At 36.3% G+C, this 22,767-nt stretch overlaps 1 protein-coding gene across 2 annotated transcripts in view; it reads right to left on the bottom strand.

Annotated features, from left to right (window-relative positions):
- The window catches only part of LOC148940197 (uncharacterized), a 28,204-nt gene extending 13,371 nt beyond the window's left edge, over positions 1–14,833 (bottom strand). The window contains exons 1-3 of one of the 2 annotated variants that reach the window (XM_089106176.1): positions 14,617–14,833; positions 7,192–7,422; positions 2,335–2,475 (exon numbers count right to left, since the gene is read on the bottom strand). In XM_089106176.1, coding sequence (XP_088962302.1) covers positions 2,335–2,475; positions 7,192–7,422; positions 14,617–14,769 — 525 coding nt within the window. In that variant the 5' untranslated portion in view covers positions 14,770–14,833. The remainder of the gene's footprint in view (positions 1–2,334; positions 2,476–7,191; positions 7,423–14,616) is intronic. The other variant, XM_089106175.1, reaches the window with a different exon arrangement.
- Positions 14,834–22,767: the final 7,934 nt, after the last annotated feature.

Raw genomic sequence — 22,767 nt, 5'->3', positions numbered from 1 at the left:
TTCGTTAGGAGGGGGAGGGGGTGGTGCATTTCTTATGATAAGAATATGGTATTTAGGGGCAGTTCTCCCGATAAAATAAACTATATCAATATTTCTTTAAATTGTTTTGTTTTTATCTCAGAATTAGCCTTCATACAGGGTTACTAAAATTGTTCAAGCATTAGAAGTTGTAAAGGTAGGCCTAGACATTGAAATAAGTTTACTTGGCTATTCCGATTTTGAGCAGAACATATTCTCAGTAAAAATTTTTTTGGCCTAACTAACAGCTTTGCAAAAGTGTAAAAAAATCCTAAGGAAACAATTTGAAATATTACGTTCACTGAAAATATTCCACGGGCGAAGGGACCAGACTAATAATTGGGATGGGAGCACTGATAAATACAATTCTCAGATAAAAAAGAAAATAACTTAAAATTTACACATCGAATGAAAGAAAAAATTTAAATAGTAAGAATTCCTGGCAAAAAGATCGATTCCTTCAATATATTATGCTGTCAATCATTAAGTATTAAACATTAATACAGCATCTCCAAAACCAAAAATAGCAAAAGAAAACAAAATTTAAACTTACGATTCGGCTTTCAAAACAATTCTCCCTCTTTAGAAGTTCAATTTCAAAACCCAAAATCCAACCGAGTGTTCAACAACTTTAAGTAAAATTGTTGTCTAATTTTGTCAAGATTGTCTTGACCACGAATTACATATACATAAAAATCTTAATAGCATTTGGAATACTGCATTCGAAATGGTTTAATCTAAATGCAGGAAAATGATAGTTTTGTGAAAATATGAAGAACCGTCTATACTTAAATTGTATCGGTCTGGTTCTTATGCAAAATAGAACAGGAGACGAAAATTAACGAACAGGAGATTAGTGAAAAATTATGGTATGTAAAGTAATGTTTGCTAGGGATAGTCACTAGGGGTGACACCGTGATTGGTTGATTTTCGGGGATTCGGGGAACCAAATTTTTTTTGGAGAGACACATAGATAGTCGGGGAAATCCCCGAAAATTCGGGGATAGTGGAAGCCCTGGTCGCAGGGCATACACCTTGGTGTTAGATCTACTTAACACTTACACAATATTTTGATAGGAGGAAAACCGTTCTATTATCATTAATAGTTATTTTTAAATACAATTTATTTCAAATAAAATGCAAGATTAAATTAAAACGAACAGGAATAATCCTATATAAGAGGCCCCACTTCGCTCCTCAGCCTCCCCCTCTTTACGCTTTAAGTGTATGATCCTTAACTAAAGGCTTTTTTAACAATAGCAAATACACGTAGTGGTTAATTGTAAATGTCATCATTACCAGATGCTTTTTAAGATACTCTGGAACTGTAAATTTTAGTGTTAAAAGTGAATGTGTATTAACAAGCCCATTAATTCTTAAGACATCACAAAAGTACCCTTTATGCCACTCCATTTGCCCTTTTGTTAGAGCATTAGTTTCTTGCAATATTGTTAACAAAGTCAAACTTCAGCGTAAACACCGAGGGCTGATGGGAGGGTGGTCACCCCCTTAAATAAGGACGATCTATATCCATTTAAAGTTTTAACGTTGTTCTTTACTTTCATTTTAAAAAATTTCATTTAATTTTGCTGTTTTAACACCATATCCAGTGTTATTCTAAATACGAGGGGGGCTATTGCCTATTCCTAAACAACTTTGTACATTAGATTAAAATTGACAGCAATTCCAAAAATAAGGCTCATTTAGTGTATTTACTTTTTTGAATAAAATAAAATATTCCTAGGTAAGCTACAGTTTCTGCGATAGTAGGGGAGTTTTCATCCCCTCAGCACTCACAGTGTACGCCTACACAGATTCATTCACATATTCTGTACACCTACATAGATTCATATTCTTTCAAATCGGGGAAGTTTAGAGATTAAATCTATGTTCATCTAAATGTTCGGCCTATTCATTTGAAGCAGCAATCATAGTAAATTTGGAAATGAAGCCCTAAAGACACCTTTTTGAGGTTTTAAGTATTCAACAAGGAGTCGAAACATCTTCACTAATAAAATTCTTTGATAGGCTAAATTCAAAGGTGTAAATTTCATCAATAAAACTTCACTCATTGGTGGCATTTCCCGCTTTTTCGGAAATTACGGGTAAATTTTAATTCGATGAGCTGCAAAGTTTTAAATGCATTAAGACAACCCCTCGCCCTTTTTAGGGAAAATTAGCAAAAATCAACAATGAAGCTTTTTTAATGACGGTTAGATTGAACTTGTGTGTCACTGATTCCTTCGTATGAGTCATTTCTTGAATAAAATTGCAAATATTTCAATTTTAACTGCTTATTCCTTTTTGTTTACTCACCAAGGTTGTACCGCTGCCAGATGGAGAAGCTTCACTTTTTGACCTTTTTTTCCAACCAGAATCCTCGGAGTCTGAAATTTCCAAGTCATGCGTTTCAATCTTGACACTGCTCGGACTAGTGTTGGGATCACTTTGAGATTCCTAGCGGAAAATAAAGATCAGCCTTATCAAGTTCACATAAAACAACCAGCACCGAAAAGGAGTGGATAAATTAACTGAAAACATTGGAAGGGAAAAAAGAGCACAATTTACATAATCAAAAGCTTATGTAGGCAATCTTATGTAATGGTTTTCATGCTCATATTTTCCGAGAAAAAAGGATATTAACACCTACCAAAAAAAAAACCTGAATTCTGATCATCGAGATAACCATCCCAATAAACCATCATCACAATTATCAAACATAGAAATTAAGCTTGGAGCTGTAAACTAGGTTTTGAATTAAAAAACAAATTAACTGCTTGATTTTCGTCATTACGATAAAAAGTGGATACAAGGCTCGGGGCTGGAGACCTAGGTTAACAGTTTTTGTTTGACTAAGCTGTCGTGGAAACAAAATTTTATGTTACTTGAATTTCATTATCATAACAATCATCCTAATAATTTATCGTTATAATCATTAAATCTATGAATTGTGTAGAAATAGTAGCCTACAGAAAACCGATTTGTAGACATTCAAGCTGGTCTGAACGGAAAACTAGCAATGATCGCCATCTATAAGTTACCATCCAAAATTAAATAGAATAACCACCGCATAAAAATCTAAATAAGGCAATAATTTTCAAATTATTTACCTATCCTAAGTATTTATCCTTGACAAAATTAATACCCAGAAACCGTTAGTAGTTACATTGGTTTCGCACATATCCTAATTACTTACTTACTTGTACTCAAGGCCGTACCCAGAATTTTTTTTTCGGAGGGGGTTTTACTCAAAGATTTTTTTTCGGGTATGGGTTTACACAAAAAAACATCAAAACGCATACAAAATTTGGTTATATCCATTTTTGTTACGTTTTTACGAGTCAAAAAAACATTTCGGGAGGGGTTCAAATCCCCCCGACCCCCCCCCCCCTCTGGGTACGGCCTTGCTTGTACTTCCAGTAGGACCAGGTGTTTTTCTGCCTCATCATCTGAAATTCAGACGTTGCTTAGGAATTCGTTTAACCGTGAGCTCTCTCGACACAGGGCGGTTGAGTTGTATGAGTCTCACTACAGACGCTTAACCCTAGCTAAAGTATTAGTGACACCTGGGTTAAAACCCCCGTCTAGAGAAACATCAGAATGCAGGTTCAGCATGCCATACACTTGGCTAGGGTGGCTACATTAAACCGTAATTGTTTGCTTTTGGTAAAAACAAATAGAACATGGGATTAAATTCTTTCTCTAATGCCATGGGCTGTCATGGAAACTCATGCTTTCGGGTAAGGAGTTTCACTCGTGTTCAAATATTTAATAAATATTCAGGGGAGAAAAATAATGGCCTGAAAAAGCTATTAGGTGTTTTCATCTTTCAGAATTTCAAAAAGCTGCCTTCAATCTTCACTCTGATTGGTGAATCACAAGGTATTACGTTTGAAAGCTGAGCGTAGCCCATCTCACAAATTACGCACTGAAAACACTAGACGCATTGTAGTCATTTGAAGTTCTGCTTTATGAGCCACATTGTGGTTCAAGCAACAGCATTTAGCGTCGGCAGAGTTTCTGGAGAATAACACCTACAAAACATCATTACTTGACAATTAAGCGACGGCCTAACGTGAGGTCTGCTGTTGTTGCTTTTACACCTCCAAGCGTGGAGAAACTAAAAACATTCAAAACCAAGGTCAACCATTCGCTTGCCTGCTGGTGTACACAAGATTTTAAAAAGTGCTACAAATCAATTTTGCTTGCAGACAGCTCATAAAGTGGCGCCTTTTCAGACGGTGCAGATTTGTTAACATCTTATAGACATTGTAAGAATAAATACTTAATTATTAAAAGAACTCTAGATGAGTCCATTGCCACAAAATTGCCCTTATAGGAGAAAATATTGCCTTTATTTAGATTTTGCATATAGCAAATGGCACTGATGATGCTTAGAGGATTACAATGTCTGTTGACATCAGGACGGTTTTCGTTAATTATTCTATACAAATGCCACAAATTAGAGCCACAACGTACTAAACTCTTTTCTCCATGGAATAGTTATTAAAGTTTGAAGACGGTTTAAACTTCTCACCTCAAAGACATGAATTTCCATGACAGCCCACGACATCACAGAAAGAATTCAGACCCAGGCTTCTATAGTTTTGCCAAAATAATTAATTAGGGAAGCATATTTCAATTCAACACCCTTGGTCGCTCCTGAGAAGTTTCAAGTTAATACCCTTAGCCGTTTCTGAGATATTGCAGATGCAAAATCTTGACAACGTGCATACACATAGTTTTTTTTTTATTTAGTTCAACATTCACCTCAACATTCCCTGAAAGCTTCACCTAATGCAAGATATTGGAGATACGCCCTTGTGACAACCTGGATACACTTAGCTTTTTTATTTCGTTCGGCATCCCCAACAACATGCCCCGAGGGTTCCAGCGTAATACCCTTAACTGTTCCTGAGATGTTGCAGATATGCCTTTTTGACGATCTGGACATTAGCTTCCTTGCCATTGAACAGATTCCCGTTTAATTCCATCAAACCAAGCAAAATACTTTCTTTGCAGCTTTTTATTCCGTTGGCAATTTTACTAATAATATACTTGCTCAGAACAAAGTTGGCTTTTATCAAAATATCCATAAAAAGAGAAAATAAAATCAAACATTAAGTTTTGCATTGAAGTACGAAAAACTGTTAAGAGAAGAAACTCAAGTTCTTCTTAGAGAAAAAACAAAAACGATATTTAGTATTACCGATAATTAATTGGAATTGTTATTCAAAATTTTTAATTCTATAATATTAATTCTTTCTTTTAACTTTCCCTTTAAATTCGGCTTAAAAAACTCACTTTGGCTTTGAAGTTATGCCATGAAAATCACCTTGAGGTGATTTTCCGTGCTTTTCTTTAACTAGCCTGTGCAACAGATCTAGCTGCATAACCTATGCGTTGCATAAGCTGCCCAAACTTATCGTGAAATCCAGAAAAAGATTTTAAAAATAAAAAAATCGCTTTACTTTCAGAAAATTTCAGGTTGGACCCAAAGAAACTTACCCTCTAATTATAATACAATTCCATTAAATTGATTTAAACTCAGTTTATCTGAAGTCTTAGTTCTGATAAATGGCGTTGACCTTTCAGTGATGCTGGTAGCTTTCACTTTCAATCACATCAATGTTAAATCCCCAATGCACCACTCTACTTGGACTCCTTTTTTATTTGGTTAGTTAAAAATATCTAACAAAAATGAATACACAATTCTAAGTTTAAACTGTGTATTATTACTTGAAAAAAGAAAAAAATAATAAGTCAACTTGAGCGGATTGCATCTTGCTGATTGCTTGAGCTCGTTTTGAGCGTTTTGAGCTTGTTAAAGGTTAACATGTTATTTCAATAAGTTCTAAGTTAATTATCTCAATATTCATTATTTCAATCGATTATTTAAATGTCTTAAGAATTAATTAATATTCTTGATTAATTAATCAATTAATGTTCTTAATAATAATGAATAAATTTTCCATAATAAATTTATATTAAATTAAAACTCAATTAATATTTAGTAAATTTTACATTATAATTATTTCAATCATTATTTATTTCATATTTTTAATACAGGGGAGGGGGGAGGGTGGTTGATACGGATTTAAGCTAATGCAATATCACCTTATATACCACTTCCTGTCTAGGCCAAAGGATTTTGGTGAGTGTCCGTGTGTTCCAAATTTAAAATGTTTGCCAAGAAAGGTTGTGTCCAGGATTTTAGTTCGGGGGGAGGGGAGGGAAAGTTTAAAAAAGAACTTTAAAAAACGCATAAAAAATTATTTCACGAAATGGACGGATTTGTTTTTTTGGGGGGAGGGGAGGAATTCAGACACGGGAGCTCTCCTGGATACGGTCTTTTTGTCAAGGATATGCCCCCTTTCTCTGAAAAAAACAACAACTGTTTATTCTTACCAATCATACGGTCTTGAAACACTGAAAGGAAACCCTACCTCTGTCCAACCCTTATGATCATTTTTGTTCCTTCAGTCATGCGTTTTGTAAACCTAGAAAGCTATCAGCGGAAACTTTTGAACCAAATGACTCCAATAGGGGTCGCCGGAACTAAGGACATGGCTTATTTGATTGGAAATTGTTACACAAAACATTGCCCTTTGTATTAAATTACACAGAGCAAACAGTATTAGGCTCGAATAGTGAAAGAGTATCTGCCATAATGAATACAGCAAACTGTTTTTTTAATCAGCTAGTTTAACTAGCTAGTCAACTAGCTAGTCAGCTAGTCAACTAGTCCTCATTTTTCCAATAGCCAAAATAACGATCAATTGCGCTCCAAGCTGAAGGAATATGTCGGAGGCTCCCCCTCCCTAGAAGACCGACAATATAGAAAGGATACAAAATTGTGTACTAATTTTTGGACCAAAAATCCAAATATGTGCCCTTCCCTTATGAACATTTGTTTCATTCTTACATCCCCTCCCATACAAAATTTTTAGGAGTGGCCATGATTGTCATTCATCAGCTGAATTGCTTTCTTACTATGAATGTGAAAAAAAAAAAATTAAAAATCAAAATACCAAATACGAAGGAAAGTAAGCTTGATAAGGCGTTACACTACATTTATTTACACTACATAGGAGTGGCCATGATTGTCATTCATCAGCTGAATTGTTTTCTTACTATCAATGTGAAAAAAAAAATATTTAAAAATCAAAATACCAAATACGAAGGAAAGTAAGCTTGATAAGGCGTTACACTACATTCCACCTGCTGTGCATTGCTGAAGTGTCCGCCTGACACTAGCTGCATTGTTTCGTCTCCTGAAGGCTGCATAAAACAGGAGCTAGGGCTGAAATTCGGGATTTGTGTCATGGGCTGCTTAAGAGAATTTGGATAATAATTGAGAACATAGCGACGTTGGAATTCAGCAAACTCAACTTTATGCGCAGACTGAAAAAAAGAAAGATTAATTTAACTATAAAAAAGAATAAAACAGAACATAAAATAACCACAGTCTTTGGGTGATATTCGTGACCTAGAGACATTGGAATCCTTTGTCCACGAGGACAGAAGTTCGAGTCCTGGTTTCGCTGGTTATTTGATTTAGAACGGGGGTCAGTGGAGAGAAATCTGTGGAAGATAAACAGGAAGGGTGTGCGAAAGCACGAGATGTCTGGTCCCCAGCCCCCCATTGCACTTCCTGGATGAAGGGCAATGAAAAGGAGACCATCACCGCTGGTAGGAATTGTAAAGTCCAAGTGCCGTATTCTTTACTCCTTTATTTACCTTATCAAGCCCAAGGAATCCATTCTGCGGATTAAATAAAAAAAACAAGTTTTTTTAACTGAAAGTAAGGAACGACGTTAAAACTTAAAACAAACAGAAATTATTCCGTATATGAAGGGGGCTGTCCCCTCCTCAACGCCTCGCTCTTTACGCTAAAGTTTTTTTATTGTTTAAAAAAATAGAGTTGTGAGAAAGTCAAACTTTAGCGTAAGGAGCGAGGCGTTGAGGAGGGACAGCCCCTTTCATATACGGAATAATTTCTGTTCGTTTTAAGTTTTAACACCGTTCCTTACTTTCAGTTAAAAAAATTTTTTTTTTTATTTAATTTTTGAGCATTTTTGAATTAATGCAGGTTTTGATTTTGGCTCACCGTCTATGAATAATTAAAACAAAATTTGTATATTATATTTGGTTAAATGGCTTTCTCGAAACTTGTTTAATTTTATTTACGAACGTTATTATTAGTGATAAATATACGTAACTTAGAATTAACTTACGTAACGAACTTCTATATTCATAAATTTTTAACACGTATACTAGGGGGTTCGCCCCCTAGTCAATACCTTGCTCTTTAAACTATAGTTCGAATTTTTTTTCCAGTTCTTTAAAAATGACCTCTTAATCACAATCAGTTGATCAGTTGAAAAACTTGTTTTTTTTTATTTAATTCCTGATCTTTTTCTTTAATAATGCTGGGAAATCCGGCGCCCCCTTCATAGCAATGTCCCTTCCCCCATGAAAACTTCCTTCATGGAAAGATCCTTCCATATAGCCCCCGACCCTCTCCTTCCCCCACCTTCCAGAAAAAATCTCCTCTGAAAAAGTCTGTATACTTGCCAATAACCAATACTATATGTTAACATTGAGTAAAGTTCATAACTTTCAGTCCTCCCCCTGGGGACTTTGTGGGATCAAGTCATCCTAAAAGACATTTTTATCATGTTTTTGACCATGCTGAACAAAATGGCCATCTCAAAATTTTTATCGGGTGACTTTGTTAAAAGCACAAGCGTGGGAGGGAGCCTAGTTGTCCTCCATTTTTTTTGGTCACTTAAAAAAGGAATTAAAAATTCTGTTTTTCATTCCAATTAGCCCTCCCATGACCTTTTAGGACCAATGGGTCGATACGATCGCCCCTGGAAAAAAAAACAAAACAAACAAACAAACAAACAAACAAACAAAAACGCATCCGTGATCTTTCTTCTGGCAAAAAATGTAAAATTCCACATTTTTGTAGATAGGAGCTTGAAACCTCTACAGAACGGTTCTCTGATAAGCTGAATATGATGGTGTGATTTTCATTAAGGTTCTATAACTTTTAGGGGGTCTTTCCCCCTTTTTTCGAAAATCAACCAACTTTTCTCAGGCACGTAATTTTTGATGGGTAACATTAAACTTAATGACCTTCATATATTTGAAATCAGAATTAAAATCTGATTATTTTGATGTATCTATTGGTATCAAAATCCCGTTTTTTAGAGTTTCGGTTATCATTGAGCCGGGTCGCTCCTTACTTACAGTTCGTTACCACGAACTGTTTGATAATTGTCTAAAAACAAAATTATTTTGAAGATTCTCTCTACTGAAGACTTTGCTCTTACCGCTTTTCACAGATAACTATAACAGTTTTTTTTTAGAATACTAGAATATTTAGTAACACAATAATTTAGAACACTAGGATGGATAAAAAACAAAATACATTTTAAATGTTTTCAATTCTTTACTTTAATTAATGAAAAATTATGAAAACTATAAGAAATAAATGTCTGTATATGTGTAATAAAATGACAATCCATAGCCATTTTTTTTTTTTTTTTTAGTAAAGTGCAAATTATGTTCTGGTCTTGAGAAGGAATGGGGGTTGTCAGCACTACTCATGTTAATTTTTGCTCGTTTTGAGTTTAACTCGGTTATTTATTGTAATTTCTGTTCGTTTTGAGTTTCATTTATTTATTTATGGCGATTTGTGGTAGTTTCATGCTTGGAATATTTTTTTACTTTATTTCTGCTTATTCTCGGCTTAATGGAGCAATTTACTATTCTTCGAAAAATATGTCTTGTGGAAAATGTTTTTCACCTTTTAACTATTTTGAACAAGATAGCTGTTTCCAAATTTTAATCAGATGTCTTTGAGGGAGGGTAGCTAAAACAGGCGCAGGAGTGGGGCTGGTAGCACTCCAACAACATTTGAACATCCCCCTCGACATGTCCAGAGAATTTCAACTTGATACCTTCAGCCGTTCTTAAGATATTGCAGGTACCCCTTTTTGATAAACAAGATGCACATAGTGTCTTTTCATTCCCCGAAGTTTCACCTTATTACTCTTAGCCTTTTCTGACACAATGGGCAAAATGGATAATTTACAATCCTTGCTTAGAGGCTGTGTGGGGCATGGTGTTCCCGGAAGCATAACTATTAGATCTTTTGAATAGTTTGAACAAAATGGCTATTTCAAAATATTTCCATGGTGTTGAGAGGGGGAGCCTAAAAAGGACGGGGAAGGCTGGTTGCCCTCCGATCTCTCTTCAACAGGCCTCTCAGCATACACACTGAAAGCTTAAACTTAATACATCCAGCCATTCCTTAGATATTGCTGATACACCCCTTTGACGGCCAGGATGCACATAAGTCTGTCTTAATTGTGCCCGGTATCCCTCTCAATATTTACTTAGAGTTTCACCTTATTAGCCTAAGCCTTTTGGAGACCCTGGATCTAGCACACCCCTTTTCCCTATAAAAACCTTATATGTTAACAATTGGAAACTAGCATAAGTTACAACCCTTAACTCGGGGGGAGGGAGTATGTCAACCCCAAAGGCTAGACCTTTGACCTTTGGACTATTTTGAACAAAATGACTATCTCAAAATTTGGATCGGATGTATTTCGGGGGGGGGGGTGAAAGGGTGTGGAAGGGGGCTGGGTGCACCCCAGTTCCAGGACACTAGAACTTTTAATTTTCAATTGAATGAGGCTCCCTCTAAGTTTAGCCTATATGACCAATCCTTCCATATGAAGTTGCTCTGGGAAAAGAAAAATAATACATTGAAGCCTTGTAACTCTTTACTATAGGCAACCCTATAGTATTGTCTCTGATCAGTAATCTCTAGCAATTATGTTAATGAAAAATATGCGTAAAATCTATCATTTATACTAGCTGACTGAAGTTCGAGTCACCGTAGACAAGAGATATATCATAGACACAAGGTATGTGAATAACTAGGTATTTTTGTCTGTTGTTCAAACGTAACTTTTCTGCAAACATTAATGTTTTTGGCGAGGAAAGTAGGTCCACTCAGGAAATTATACTGAATGTATAAGGTATTATGGGAAGAATCACTTATTTTTCACATTTCGGAGAGACCAAATCATGGTTGTCAATTCAAAAAAAACGTAGGAGGGGGGTTGCTAATAAGTATCTTTTTCTTAGTCTAGGGATACATTTTCGTCGTTATTCGATTGTTTCAATGAAGATACAAAAATATTAATTTTTAATTAAAAAAAAATCAAAAATCTAGGGAGAGGAGCCTAAAAAGAGAAATTGCCCCCTCCTCCTACAACTCTCCGCCCAAATACTCTACCAGCGTTTCAACTATGTGGAAATTGAATCTTGCTATGAGATTCAATTCAACAGCTTTTGTATATGATTGTCTTCCATGAAACTTAGAGTGCCTTAAGACAAGACATAATGCACATAAGTGTACCGGTCAATATTAAGACGACTTTAAGACCTTATTGCCACGGATTTCTCTTTAGAGCTTTCTAGACGCTCTTGTTTAGAGAATTAAAGCTGGCCAGATATTTACAAAGGAATTTATATGGTGGGATGGAATACAGAGAGAAGGGGCAAAACTTGATAAATGAACAAAACAAATGTGATAATTGGGGGAACAAATCAATGGGGGCAACGGGGTGTCCAGGATTTGGTTCGAGGGGGGATTACAAAAAAAACTTTGAAAAATGCATTAAAAATTTGTTTATATGTATTTTGTTAGTTTTTGCGAGTCCGACAAAAATTTCGGGGAAAAGAGAAAAAGTTCAACCCCCCCTCCCCGGATATTTCCTTGACAGGAAGACCGTGGGATTTTAAGGACAGTATGAGATTTTGTAAGACTGACTCTCTATGAAAAGACTAGTTTTGAGCTCAGAGTTTTGTCAGACTATTTGGTCTAGGTCTTGACTGGAATTCTATTCCTATCAGACTTCGAAAGTCCCTTATTTTGGTGATTTCAAAAACACTTTAGTTTATTTTTGATTGGATACGAAAATGGATTTAATTGGATCATTATACGTACATTTGCAATAATGAATGGTATTTTATTATGTTCTTGATCAGGAGCAAATCTCCAGTATTTTTATTGGGGGGGGGGACAAGAGGGGTCCATATCCGGATAGTCGAGGGGCATGGGATATGTAATAATTTTTCCTTTCCACATTATTGGGAGGACAACTGCCTCCCCCTTGCCCCCCCCCCCAAACGACGCCTCTGTTCTTGATTGGGCGTCCTTGTGTTTTTTTCTTCATTAGTTGGCGCTTTTTCTCGATGCAAATAGATTGCATAAATAATCTCTGAGACCCCACTGGCTACATGTGACGTATGAAAAAAATGAAGAACGAAAAAAAATTATAAAGAAAATACTCAAGGAATGTACACTTTTAAGCTTTTCTGCGTTTTTTTGTGCGTTATGATTCTGTTTTAAGGATGGTTGAAGGGCGATGAGGGGGAGGATAGTCGGCTGTATTATTGTGAGAAGATGGTAAGTATACGTCTTCTTTATTGCCAACTGAAAAGTTATTCACGGATGATATTATTGAATTGATAATCTGCTCTTGTCTTCCAATTTAAGAAGGCAATATGGTTTCATTATTAATCTTGTTTTTGTTGATTTTTTGCTATTGAAGTGACATTCTTCTTTATTATTTCTCTCTCATAAATTCATTGGGTACTTGTATGATATGACCCTACCTAATATTCTCCTAATATGTTTTTCTGACACTCAATCCAAATGAAATGTACCTAAGTATGACAAAAATATAAGGTACTGGTATGATATACCCCCTGCAGCTCAAGAGTGAAGTTAGGTCAATCTTAATAAAATATGCCTAATTACTATAAAAATATAATACTTTAGAAAAAAATTTGGGCTATATATTTGCACTTTAGGAGGGGGGGGTGGGGGAGCATGAGGTTGAGAGCAGAGCCATTCCTAAAGTTGGTCGTGCCCGGGACGAAATTAATTCGTCACGTCTTTCAGGGACAGAATTAATTACAGCCCTCCCTCCCCCGAATCAAATATAAGCAAAAAAAGTCGAATCAAAGTGAAAAATTGGATCAAAGTGGGCAGTTCCCCAGCCCCCAGGCAACTGAGCCTGGGGCAACTACCCCGTCCCCACGCTGTAGGGGCTCTGGTTGAGAGGGGCGACGTCTCCCAGGTTATTAATTATTATCCTTTTTAACCTTGACTAATTCGAGGGAGCTTCTATTTTCCGTCACCCGGTATACATCTTAGAATGCCCCGTGTAATTATTAATTAACGCAAACGAATCTTTAATACATTATAGTTCGGAAGTTCAAACAAACATAATTTGAAGTTTCTGGCGCAGAAACCTCTAAAGTATTTCTACCCTTATACCGAGTTGAAAGGGAGAAACTTATTCATGCTCGGGACAAAGGCAATTATAGGCTACCATTTAAATTTTTATTTAAAGAGGGGGAGGGGTGTCTTCCTTAGGAGAGTATATAATTTGTTTCCCATTTTGTGCGCTCATTTTGTGTGGAAAATTGCTTCGTAAGCACTCCCCAGGTCATTGGCGCTTGTTCGAGGGGGAACGAAAGGGCTTAATTACCACTTAGATGTCGAAAAAATTCTTTTTTTAGTATTTTCATTGAAAAATACCTTTTTATTGAAAAAAATCAAAAAAATACCCTCTCCTAGATTTAAAAAGTACATTCTACCCTCTCCCAACATTTCCATGAACAGATGCCGGTGGCCCAACGGGTGTTCCTTTCTAGAATTATGAAAGTTGATATCCTTTGTAAATCAAAACCACCTTATGTATTAGTAAATGTTGGCTAGGAAAAAAAAAATCCCTGCTTTATACACCAAACAGATGGTTCACTGGGTTATTTTTTGTTAAATAATCAACTAATCTATAGGTAAAACATATAAAATTGCAATAAACCTGTAGGCCTAATTTTTCCTTATTTTCATTTAAAAAAAACACAAAACAATTAAAAATGCATTGCAAATGCATTTCATTTCATTTTCCTCATCCAGCAACTTTCCTAGATAGCCAAAAGCTGCTAAACTAGAATATTACCTCAGTTTCTTTTTCTCTGTTTTTAGTTCTGAAAATGCAATTCCTGTTATTAAAAAAAAATTTAAGCCATACCAATGTTTTTTTTCTTCTAAATTTAGGAAATGTATTTGCAGATTTTTGAAACCTCATAAATTGGGATTGAGTAAAGTTGTAAAGCTAAAAATAGTTTTCTTGTACCTTATTTATGCTGAAGATCTATTTTGCAAGGGTTTCACTTTTATCATACAAAGATTTTTAAAGGTCACCAAAAGTCACTACCATCTAGAGTGAGAAGGAGTGGAGGTAGGTACTTTAAAATAACTTCCCGGGACATACTATAGTCTGAGGACCCATCCCTGAAAGTTTCATTTTCCTAACCTAACCCCTTTCCAAGATAGCAAAATTTTACTAGCCTAGGCCTAGGCTATTTCAAACGTACCCCAAAAACCTAATCGTCAAGTAATCCGGGGGCTGCACGATATAGCTTATACAATAGCTCATACAAAGTAAGCCAGTGATACCCCCCCCCTCACCAGCCCTTAACATTGCTTTAGCTTACCTTCAAATGCGAAATAAAGTTGCTGGATATTCCAAGGGAGGCTCTATAATTCCTTCCACAAATTTTACATCGTTTCGTCACCCTATTATCTTCCTGCATTACCGTATGAAAAAAATAATTCACCGGATTTGCTCGAGTTGATACATTCACCATTTTATTAAATCAAATTTGTTTTTTTTCAAATTTAATCTCAACAAATACAAATAAGCAGTCAGAAAGACTAATCATTACCAAATGGGAATTGAGCGCATCCAAAGTTCGATTACATTGACGTAGCTTTACGCTTGACAGTGGTGAAAAGATTTCAGAACCGGTGCATCAGTGATCAGCCTTACTGTATAAGATTCGTGAAGGGGTAAGAAACTTCAGAGATCTGTCTGAAGGACTGGGGTGCCAATTTGAGGGAAGGATTAAAACGCTATCCCTCGATGTTTGCTTGTCCTCCTAGATATGGACAAACAGTTTTTTCTGATGATTTCCATAAAAGAAGCCCTTTTTTTGGCGTTTTCATTTTTAAAGATTTTTGTCCCTTCCCGTACGTTTATGAACTGGAATCCGGGTGGATAATTTTTCAGGGGGATAATTTCTCCTTTCAGGTCGTAAAAGTCTTACAAACATGCCAAAAAAAGGGAATAGTTTTGAGAAAATAGAAAAACATTAAGTCAGACTTGTCACTTCCCCCAAGGAGTTATTTCGTCTTTTGGTCTCTCAATGATGGGATCTCTATGAAAATACAAATTCATTTTGAATTCATAAAAAATGATTTATTTTCAGATGGGCATAGCCGTTTTTATGGAGGGGGCGGGGCAGAGATTAAGACAAAAAATAACCAATAAAGAGATTTCATTAAAGTGTAATTTTACGTATTAAATAAATTTTTTGCTCAACATGTAATTTTTAACTAAACACAAAATATCATAACTTGTAAAAACCAAGATAATATCGGCAGGAAACAGTGGCCCAAAGTCTTTACTCTGTGGGTGTCAGGTTGTGGTCTATGTAATTAGGTATGTACGCGCCTATTTGGAAGGGGCCTCAGTAAAAAAATCACCAAAACGTATGTAAATTACGCGACAAACAGGCACATTCACAGGATTCTTTTTTTTTTTGGGGGGGGGGATATAACTTTAAAGCTATAATTTGAGTTAAAAACATGCGAATTAGGAAAAGATAAGTTTTGAGGGGGCATCGACCCCTCCAGAGGCAAACATAAGAAATTACATGAAGAGTTTGTATTTGTTACGGTTTTGAAAGAGGTACCAGCAAATAAGTAATTTTATCAGAATTCTGGGAGGGGGGCTAGAGTAGGAGCCGATTTTCCCAAGTCAAGTGGAAATGACAGTGAAATGTGAAAAATGGGCCATATAGTGTACCATAAAGACAAAAGTATACTAAAGACCAAGGGCAGGGGCGTCGTTTGGGAGGGGCAAGGGGGGGGGCAGTTGCCCCCCCCAGTAATGTGGAAAACAAATTATTATATAGCCCATGCTCCTTGAATATCCGAAAGTAGACCCCTCTTGCCCCCCCCCCCCCAATGAAAATTTTGTAGATTCGCCCCTGACCAAGGGCGTCGTTTGGGGGGGGGCAAGGGGGCAGTTGCCCCCCAAAACAATGTGAAGAGAAAAATTATTATATATCCTATGTCCCTTGACTATCTGGATATGAGTCCCTCTTGCCCCCCCCCGCCTTCCCCCCAATAAAAATGCTCGAGATTCGCCCCTGCTAAAGACAACTGATCTGTTTCTGTGGATGCTTGAATTATTTAATCCTATCTTAGTTTCGACAAGAATTTTGAGGATGCTAAATTTCAGCTGGGGATGGGGACAGTTGCTCCTCTACCCCATAGCAAATTACGCCACTGGGTACCAGAGTATGTTTGTATGTAGAGAAATAAGGCTTTAAACCCAGACATTCCTTCATCATACAATGTCGTTTATCATAGTGTTTTCTTATAATTTCATCCACTTTATATATAATTTGCCCATTCTTGCGCTATTTTTCATTGACCCCACTACACACACACACACACACACACACTTTAGGGTCCCAAAATAATTTTTTTTGTTGAAACCTTTTAAGTAGACACCAATGTTCAGGAACATACGCAGGAATTTTTTGGATGGACCAAATAATGAAATAACAATTTTATTTGATAATTTAAATAAAAAAATGATCAGAAATCTGGGAAAATTTTGAACTTGGAAGGGAGCTGTGACCCCTTCGGCCCTCCTACCTACATCCCTGCCTATGTCAGTTAAAACATCATCGAAATGTTCTTTCGATAAAAATAATCATATTTTCTAAAAGAGAAACCTTTAATCAATTCCAGTTTCGCCATTGTTGTTAACCAAGAATTTTAATTGGATTCTGCGCACTGTTAGATTGCTAGCAATTACTTAGTCCAGCCTCCAGCATATACAAATCGATTAGTTACCATGGCAGCCGCCCAAGTCTCCTAATCAATTTGATTAACGATCAGATTCTCCCGAGAATTGTTAATTAGTTTCTCTTCACAGAAAATTGGCTTATGTCGAATTTTCTGTAATATTTCAACATACTGGATTTAAAGAGCAATACTCTTCTCATAAAAAAAAACGACCAAATTTTGGGGAGAGGGACAAGGGTAGATATATAATTAATGTTTGGGGGCGTACCGGTAAAAAATTTACTCCTCCATCCGTATTTTTTACCCCTTCAATCGTGTAATAATTGTAATTTTGTACATTCTGAGGGTGGGGGGGGGGGTACATGCCTCTTAAGACTGATCCCTGGAGAGGGGAAATTTAAATTCAGTGCAAAAATACGGAGAGCCTATGGTAAAATTGAGAAAATGTACTATACTTCCTGTTTCACCACGTTTGCTCAGGTCTAATTGTTTCCCCTAATTAATTAAAGAAAAAACTTTCTTAAGTGAAGGTTTTTAAAATAAATTTAATGTCCAATTTGAGATTATGAACAAATGACATAAATACCTTTTGAATTGAAGCTCAAAACGACCGTAAGATTCCATTATTGAACAAATGGAATACGCACATACAAGAAATTAAATAAATAATCATAACAAAAACATTCAACAAGGACTAGTATAAATGAATAAATAAATCTTAAAGCGAGTAATGCTTAGATTGAATATGAAAATCAAGCATCAAACGAAAAAAATATTTTGCTAATGAATTAAAAATGAAACTTGAAACAAATAGAAATTGAATAAACAATCAATGCAAACAAACATACAATACATATTAATGTAAATTAATAAATAAATCTTAAAACGAGTGAAACTTAAATTGAATATGCAAATCAACCTTGAAACGAACAAAAATCACCACAGACAAGGGTTTGGGTATGACCTCCTTCTCTCACTGTAAAAGTCTAAAACCTACTGCGTCATTGGCGCTGTATTTGATTTGACCTATCTAGCTACAGTACGAATATTATTATAAAAAGTACTAAGTCGTAAAAACTTTTTTGATGATATATTTTCATGTTTTTCAATGAAAAAATCCTTGTTTTGAATGATTTCTTGTTTTCAGTGATTCCATGTCTGTCATATTCGCAGAGAAGGGTGTATTCATATCCATTTTCGAAAGTTCTAAACAAGAAAATATGAAAATGTACTATACTTCCTGTTTCACCACGTTTGCTCAGGTCTAATTGTTTCCCCTGATTACCTGAAAAATTACCCTGAAAAATTATGGCAAGAAACGGACCGTTTAGAAGGACAGCAACAGAACTCGTATTTAGGATAATCTGGGATGGTTTTGAAGTTTTAAACTTACAATTTGTCTTCATTTCGAAAAGACCCTATTTTTTTTTTGTTCGTAATAGCTATATTAAGAATTACTCAGAGTTATTTAAATCAGTGTTAAACTCACATTTAAACATGAGAGGGACTGATGTCATCTTCAGCCCCCCCCCCCCCGTTCTTACCTCACTCCAAAACTCTTTAAGCTAAAGTTTAACTTCTTCATAACACTGCTCCAAGAAAGATTATCAGTCTTTCAATTTATCAGTTTATCAGTCTTTATTAGAACTGATAGATATCAGTCTTATTAGAACATATTAGAACTGATAGATTTTAGGAAGTAAAAGACCCTTCCCTATTAGAGGCAACGCTGTAGTGTTGCCTATAGTAAAGGCCATACGACTCCAATGTTTTATTATTATTATTTTTTTTTTTCCAGAGGCACTTCATATGGAAGGGGTCGTCGTAGAAATTTCAAAGGAGGCTCATTCGATTGGAAATCAAGAGTTCTAGTGCCCTTTTTAATATTCGAAAGTGATTGCAGGGTAACTAGGACCCCCACGCCCATCATTCCCCCAAACATATCCAATTAAAATTTTGAGATAGCCATTTTGTTCAGTGTAGTCGATTTCCAGATAGGAAATATGTTTTGAGGAGGACAATCCCCCAAAACCCTCAGGGCAAGGGTTTTAAGTTATGCCCTGGGGGTATATAAGGTTTTTATAGAAGTCGTTGTCGTAGAAACTTCAAAACCGGCTCATTCGATTGGAAATTCAAAGGGCTAGTGCCCTTTTTAATAGTCGAAAGTGATTAAAGGGCAACTACCCCCCCCCCATGCCCATCATTCCCCCAAGCATCTCTATTCAAAATTTTGAGATAGCCATTTTGTTAAGTGTAGTTGATTTCCACATAGAAAATATATTTTTGAGGAGGACACTCCCCCACAACCCTCAGGGCAAGGGTTTTAAGTTGTGCCCTGGGGGTATATAAGGTTCTTATAGAAGGCGTTGTCGTAGAAACGTCAAAAAAGGCTCATTCGATTGGAAATTCAAAGGGCTAGTGCCTTTTTAATAGTCGAAAGTGATTGGATGGCAACTAGCCCCCCCACGCCCATCATTCCCCATAACACATCCAATAAAAATTTTGAGATAGCCTTTTTGTTCAGCGTAGTTGTTTTCAAGATAGAAAATATGTTTTTGAGGAGGACACTCCCCCACAACCCTCAAGGCAAGGGTCTTAAGTTATAGCCTGGGGGCATATAAGGTTTTTATAGAAGGCGCTGTCGTAGAAACTTCAAAAAAGACTCATTCGAATGGAAATTCAAAGGGCTAGTGCCCTTTTTAATAGTCGAAAGTGATTTGAGGGCAACTAACACCCCTCTCACGCCACCTTTTCCCCAAACACATCCAATCGAAATTTTGAGACAGCCATTTTATTAAATGTAGTTTTAAGTTCTGGAAATTAGGTCTTAGAGGGTGAAAACTCCCCCACAGCCCTCAGGGCAAGGGTTGTGGGCATAAGGTTTTGTATAGACAACGATGTCGTAAAAACTTCAGAAAAGCCTCATTCGATTGGAAATTGAAATTGCTTGTTCCCTTTTTTATAGTTGAAAGTGATTCTAAGGCAACTGACACCCCTTCCACGCCCACCATTTGCCCAAACACATCCAATCAAAATTTTGATAGAGCCATTTTGTTCAACGTAGTTGAAATTCCTAGAAATTATATGTTTGAGCAGGACAATACCCCCACAGTCATCAGAGACAAGGGTTATAAGTTATGCCCATGGGGCATATAGGGTTCTTATGGAAGGAATGCTCGTATAAACTTCAGAGAGGGATCATTTGATTGGAAATTGAAAGTTCTAGTTCACTTTTTAAGCGTCAAAAGATATTGGAGGGTAAGCAGCTCCCTCCTCCCGAAATGCATTCAATAAAAGTTTTAAAATAGCTATTTTGTTAAAAATGGTTGACAGATCAAACAAGAAAAATTCCGGTCTCGACACACGCCATCAGGCCTCGGGGGCAGGTGTTGTAAGTTAAATCCTGGGACCAAATATGAGTCTTATGGAAGGGGTGCTCGTATTAACTTCAAAGAGGGATCATTTGATTGGAAATTGAAAGCTTTTTTTTATAAAAATAGTTCAAAGACCATATAACGAAAAGTCAGGTGTCAAAACACCCCCCCAGGGCCCGAGGGCAGGTGTTGCAAGTTATGCCCTAGGGGAATATATGGTTTTTATTGAAGGAATGCTCGTTAAAACTTCAGAGATGGCTCATTTGATTGGAAATTGAAAGTTCTAGTTCAGTTTTTTAGAGTCAAAAGAGATTGGAGGGCAACTATAAACTTAAGAGAGGGCTCATTTTATTGGATAATGAAAGTTCGAGCTCACTTTTTAATAGTCAAAAGAGATCCGAGGGAAGCTAGCCCTCCCCCGCCTTCTTTTTCAAAACCCATCTGAGGAAAATTTTGAGATAGAAATCTTGTTAAAAAAAATTGTTCAAAGGTCGGATAAGAAAAACTCCGGTGTCAATACAACCCCCCAGAGCACAGGGGAAGGCTTTCTAAGTTATGCCCTTAGGGCACAATACCTAGGAATTATTACATGGAATGTAATGATTACCAAATTTACGATAGAATGATTACAAGAAATCATTAATTGTACAATGTCATGCTGACTTCTCGCTATTTTGGGTTTTCTAAATATTTCTTTTAACCAGCTCCAAAAAAAGAAAGTGACATAGATGTGCTGAGGATTATTGCTGTTATTAGTTGTATTTCACGTAACGCCAGCGCTACTTGTGTGACCTTTATTTCTGCATCAGCATGCTGTATGAAATATCTGCTGCAAGCAGGATTAAGTGAATCCTAAAAACATATGCATATTTGTCTCAAATTTAGAAACTTTAGGCTCACATACAGGCAGCACCAACACAAATTCTTCATCTATTTTTATCAGTTTTAATATGTAGCACTGGGAGACCGAGCTTCGCTTGGTGAAGGGAATTTTAGAAAAAAGTATTCAGGCCCTCCCTCTCCCTTCCGGAAATGTATCCCATGCCCTGATTTACACAAAAAAACTTTTGTTTAATTTTTCGAGATTTCGTTTTTTTAAACAAAAATACAAAGGGGAAGGTAATTTTCAAAGTCTAGGCGTCAATATTTCCCTTCCGATTGACACCCCTGGTAAGTTTTAATTAATATAAGGTTTCTACCACAACGCTGCCAAAAACCATTAAAATTTTCTGGATATTCTTAATCAAGTTAATAATTCATACATTTATCTGCCGAGTTTTTTCATTGGACAACACCCTTTTTTGTTATTTTTATTTAAAAAAAGAAAAAACAACCCAAAACCCTCTTTGGGTGCCATGTGTTACTTAATGATTGCCTTATAAAATCAAATTTATAAAGAACAAAGAAATATAAAAAATAATTCATAAACGAGCCCATAATTAGTTCTCTTTGACGTCCATGTGTCCATCCCAGCCTTTCCATTCCAAAAAAGGGTCCCCCAAATTGCGTTTTTAGCACACCATGTGGCACTTTATCACAGCCTTATCGAGTCTAGGCATATAAAAAACGATAAGATATAAGATTTACCTTTTATGAGTCCTTAAACAACTCTCTATGATGTTCTGGTGCCTCAATAGTGAACAAAAAAAAAATAAGAGGACATCACAAGTTTTCTAACACCCCTTTCCCCACAGGCAGTTTTAGAGGAAAGCGGTTGAGGGGGCACTCGCCCCAGGCGCAGAAACTTCAGGGGGCGCAAATTTTAAGTAAGTAATCTAATATTTATAATCATTTTTCAGTTTTTAGAATTTCATCTTTATCAGAGGCAACGCTATAACGTTGCCTATAGTAAAGGCCATACGGCTCCAATGATTTATTATTACTTATTAATTTTTTTTCCCAGAAGCACTTCACATGGAAGAGGTCATCGTATAAACTTCAAAAGGGGCTCATTCAATTGGAAATCGAGAGTTCTAGTGCTCTTTTTAAGAGTCAACGGTGTTCGGAGGGTAACTAGCCCCTCCCACGCCATTTTTTCCCAAATACATCCGAGAAAATTTTGAGGTAGCCATTTTGTTAAAAATACTTCAAAAATCATATAACAAAAACTCCGGGGTTGGCACAAGCCCCCAGGACCCGAGGCAGCCGAGTTAAGTTATGCCTGGGGGCAAATATAGCTCTTATAGAAGGGATGCTCGTAAAAACTTCAGAGAGGGCTCATTTAATTAGGAATTGAAAGTTCTAGTTCACGATTTAAGAATTAAAGAGATCCAAGGGTAACTAGCCCCTCACGCCCTTTTTACCCAAACCAATACGATACAAATTTTGAGATGGTCATTTAAAAAAAATATAGTTCAAATATCAGGTAGTAAGTTATATAAAGCCGCGGAA

This window comes from Artemia sp. Qi Xiang Cuo, chromosome 20, assembly GCF_049724085.1.
Source record: "Artemia sp. Qi Xiang Cuo chromosome 20, ASM4972408v1, whole genome shotgun sequence".
NCBI classification, from domain to species: Eukaryota; Metazoa; Arthropoda; class Branchiopoda; order Anostraca; family Artemiidae; genus Artemia; species Artemia sp. Qi Xiang Cuo.
Note: the sequence above shows the minus strand (reverse complement) of the source record. Positions and strands in the feature narration are given on the sequence as shown.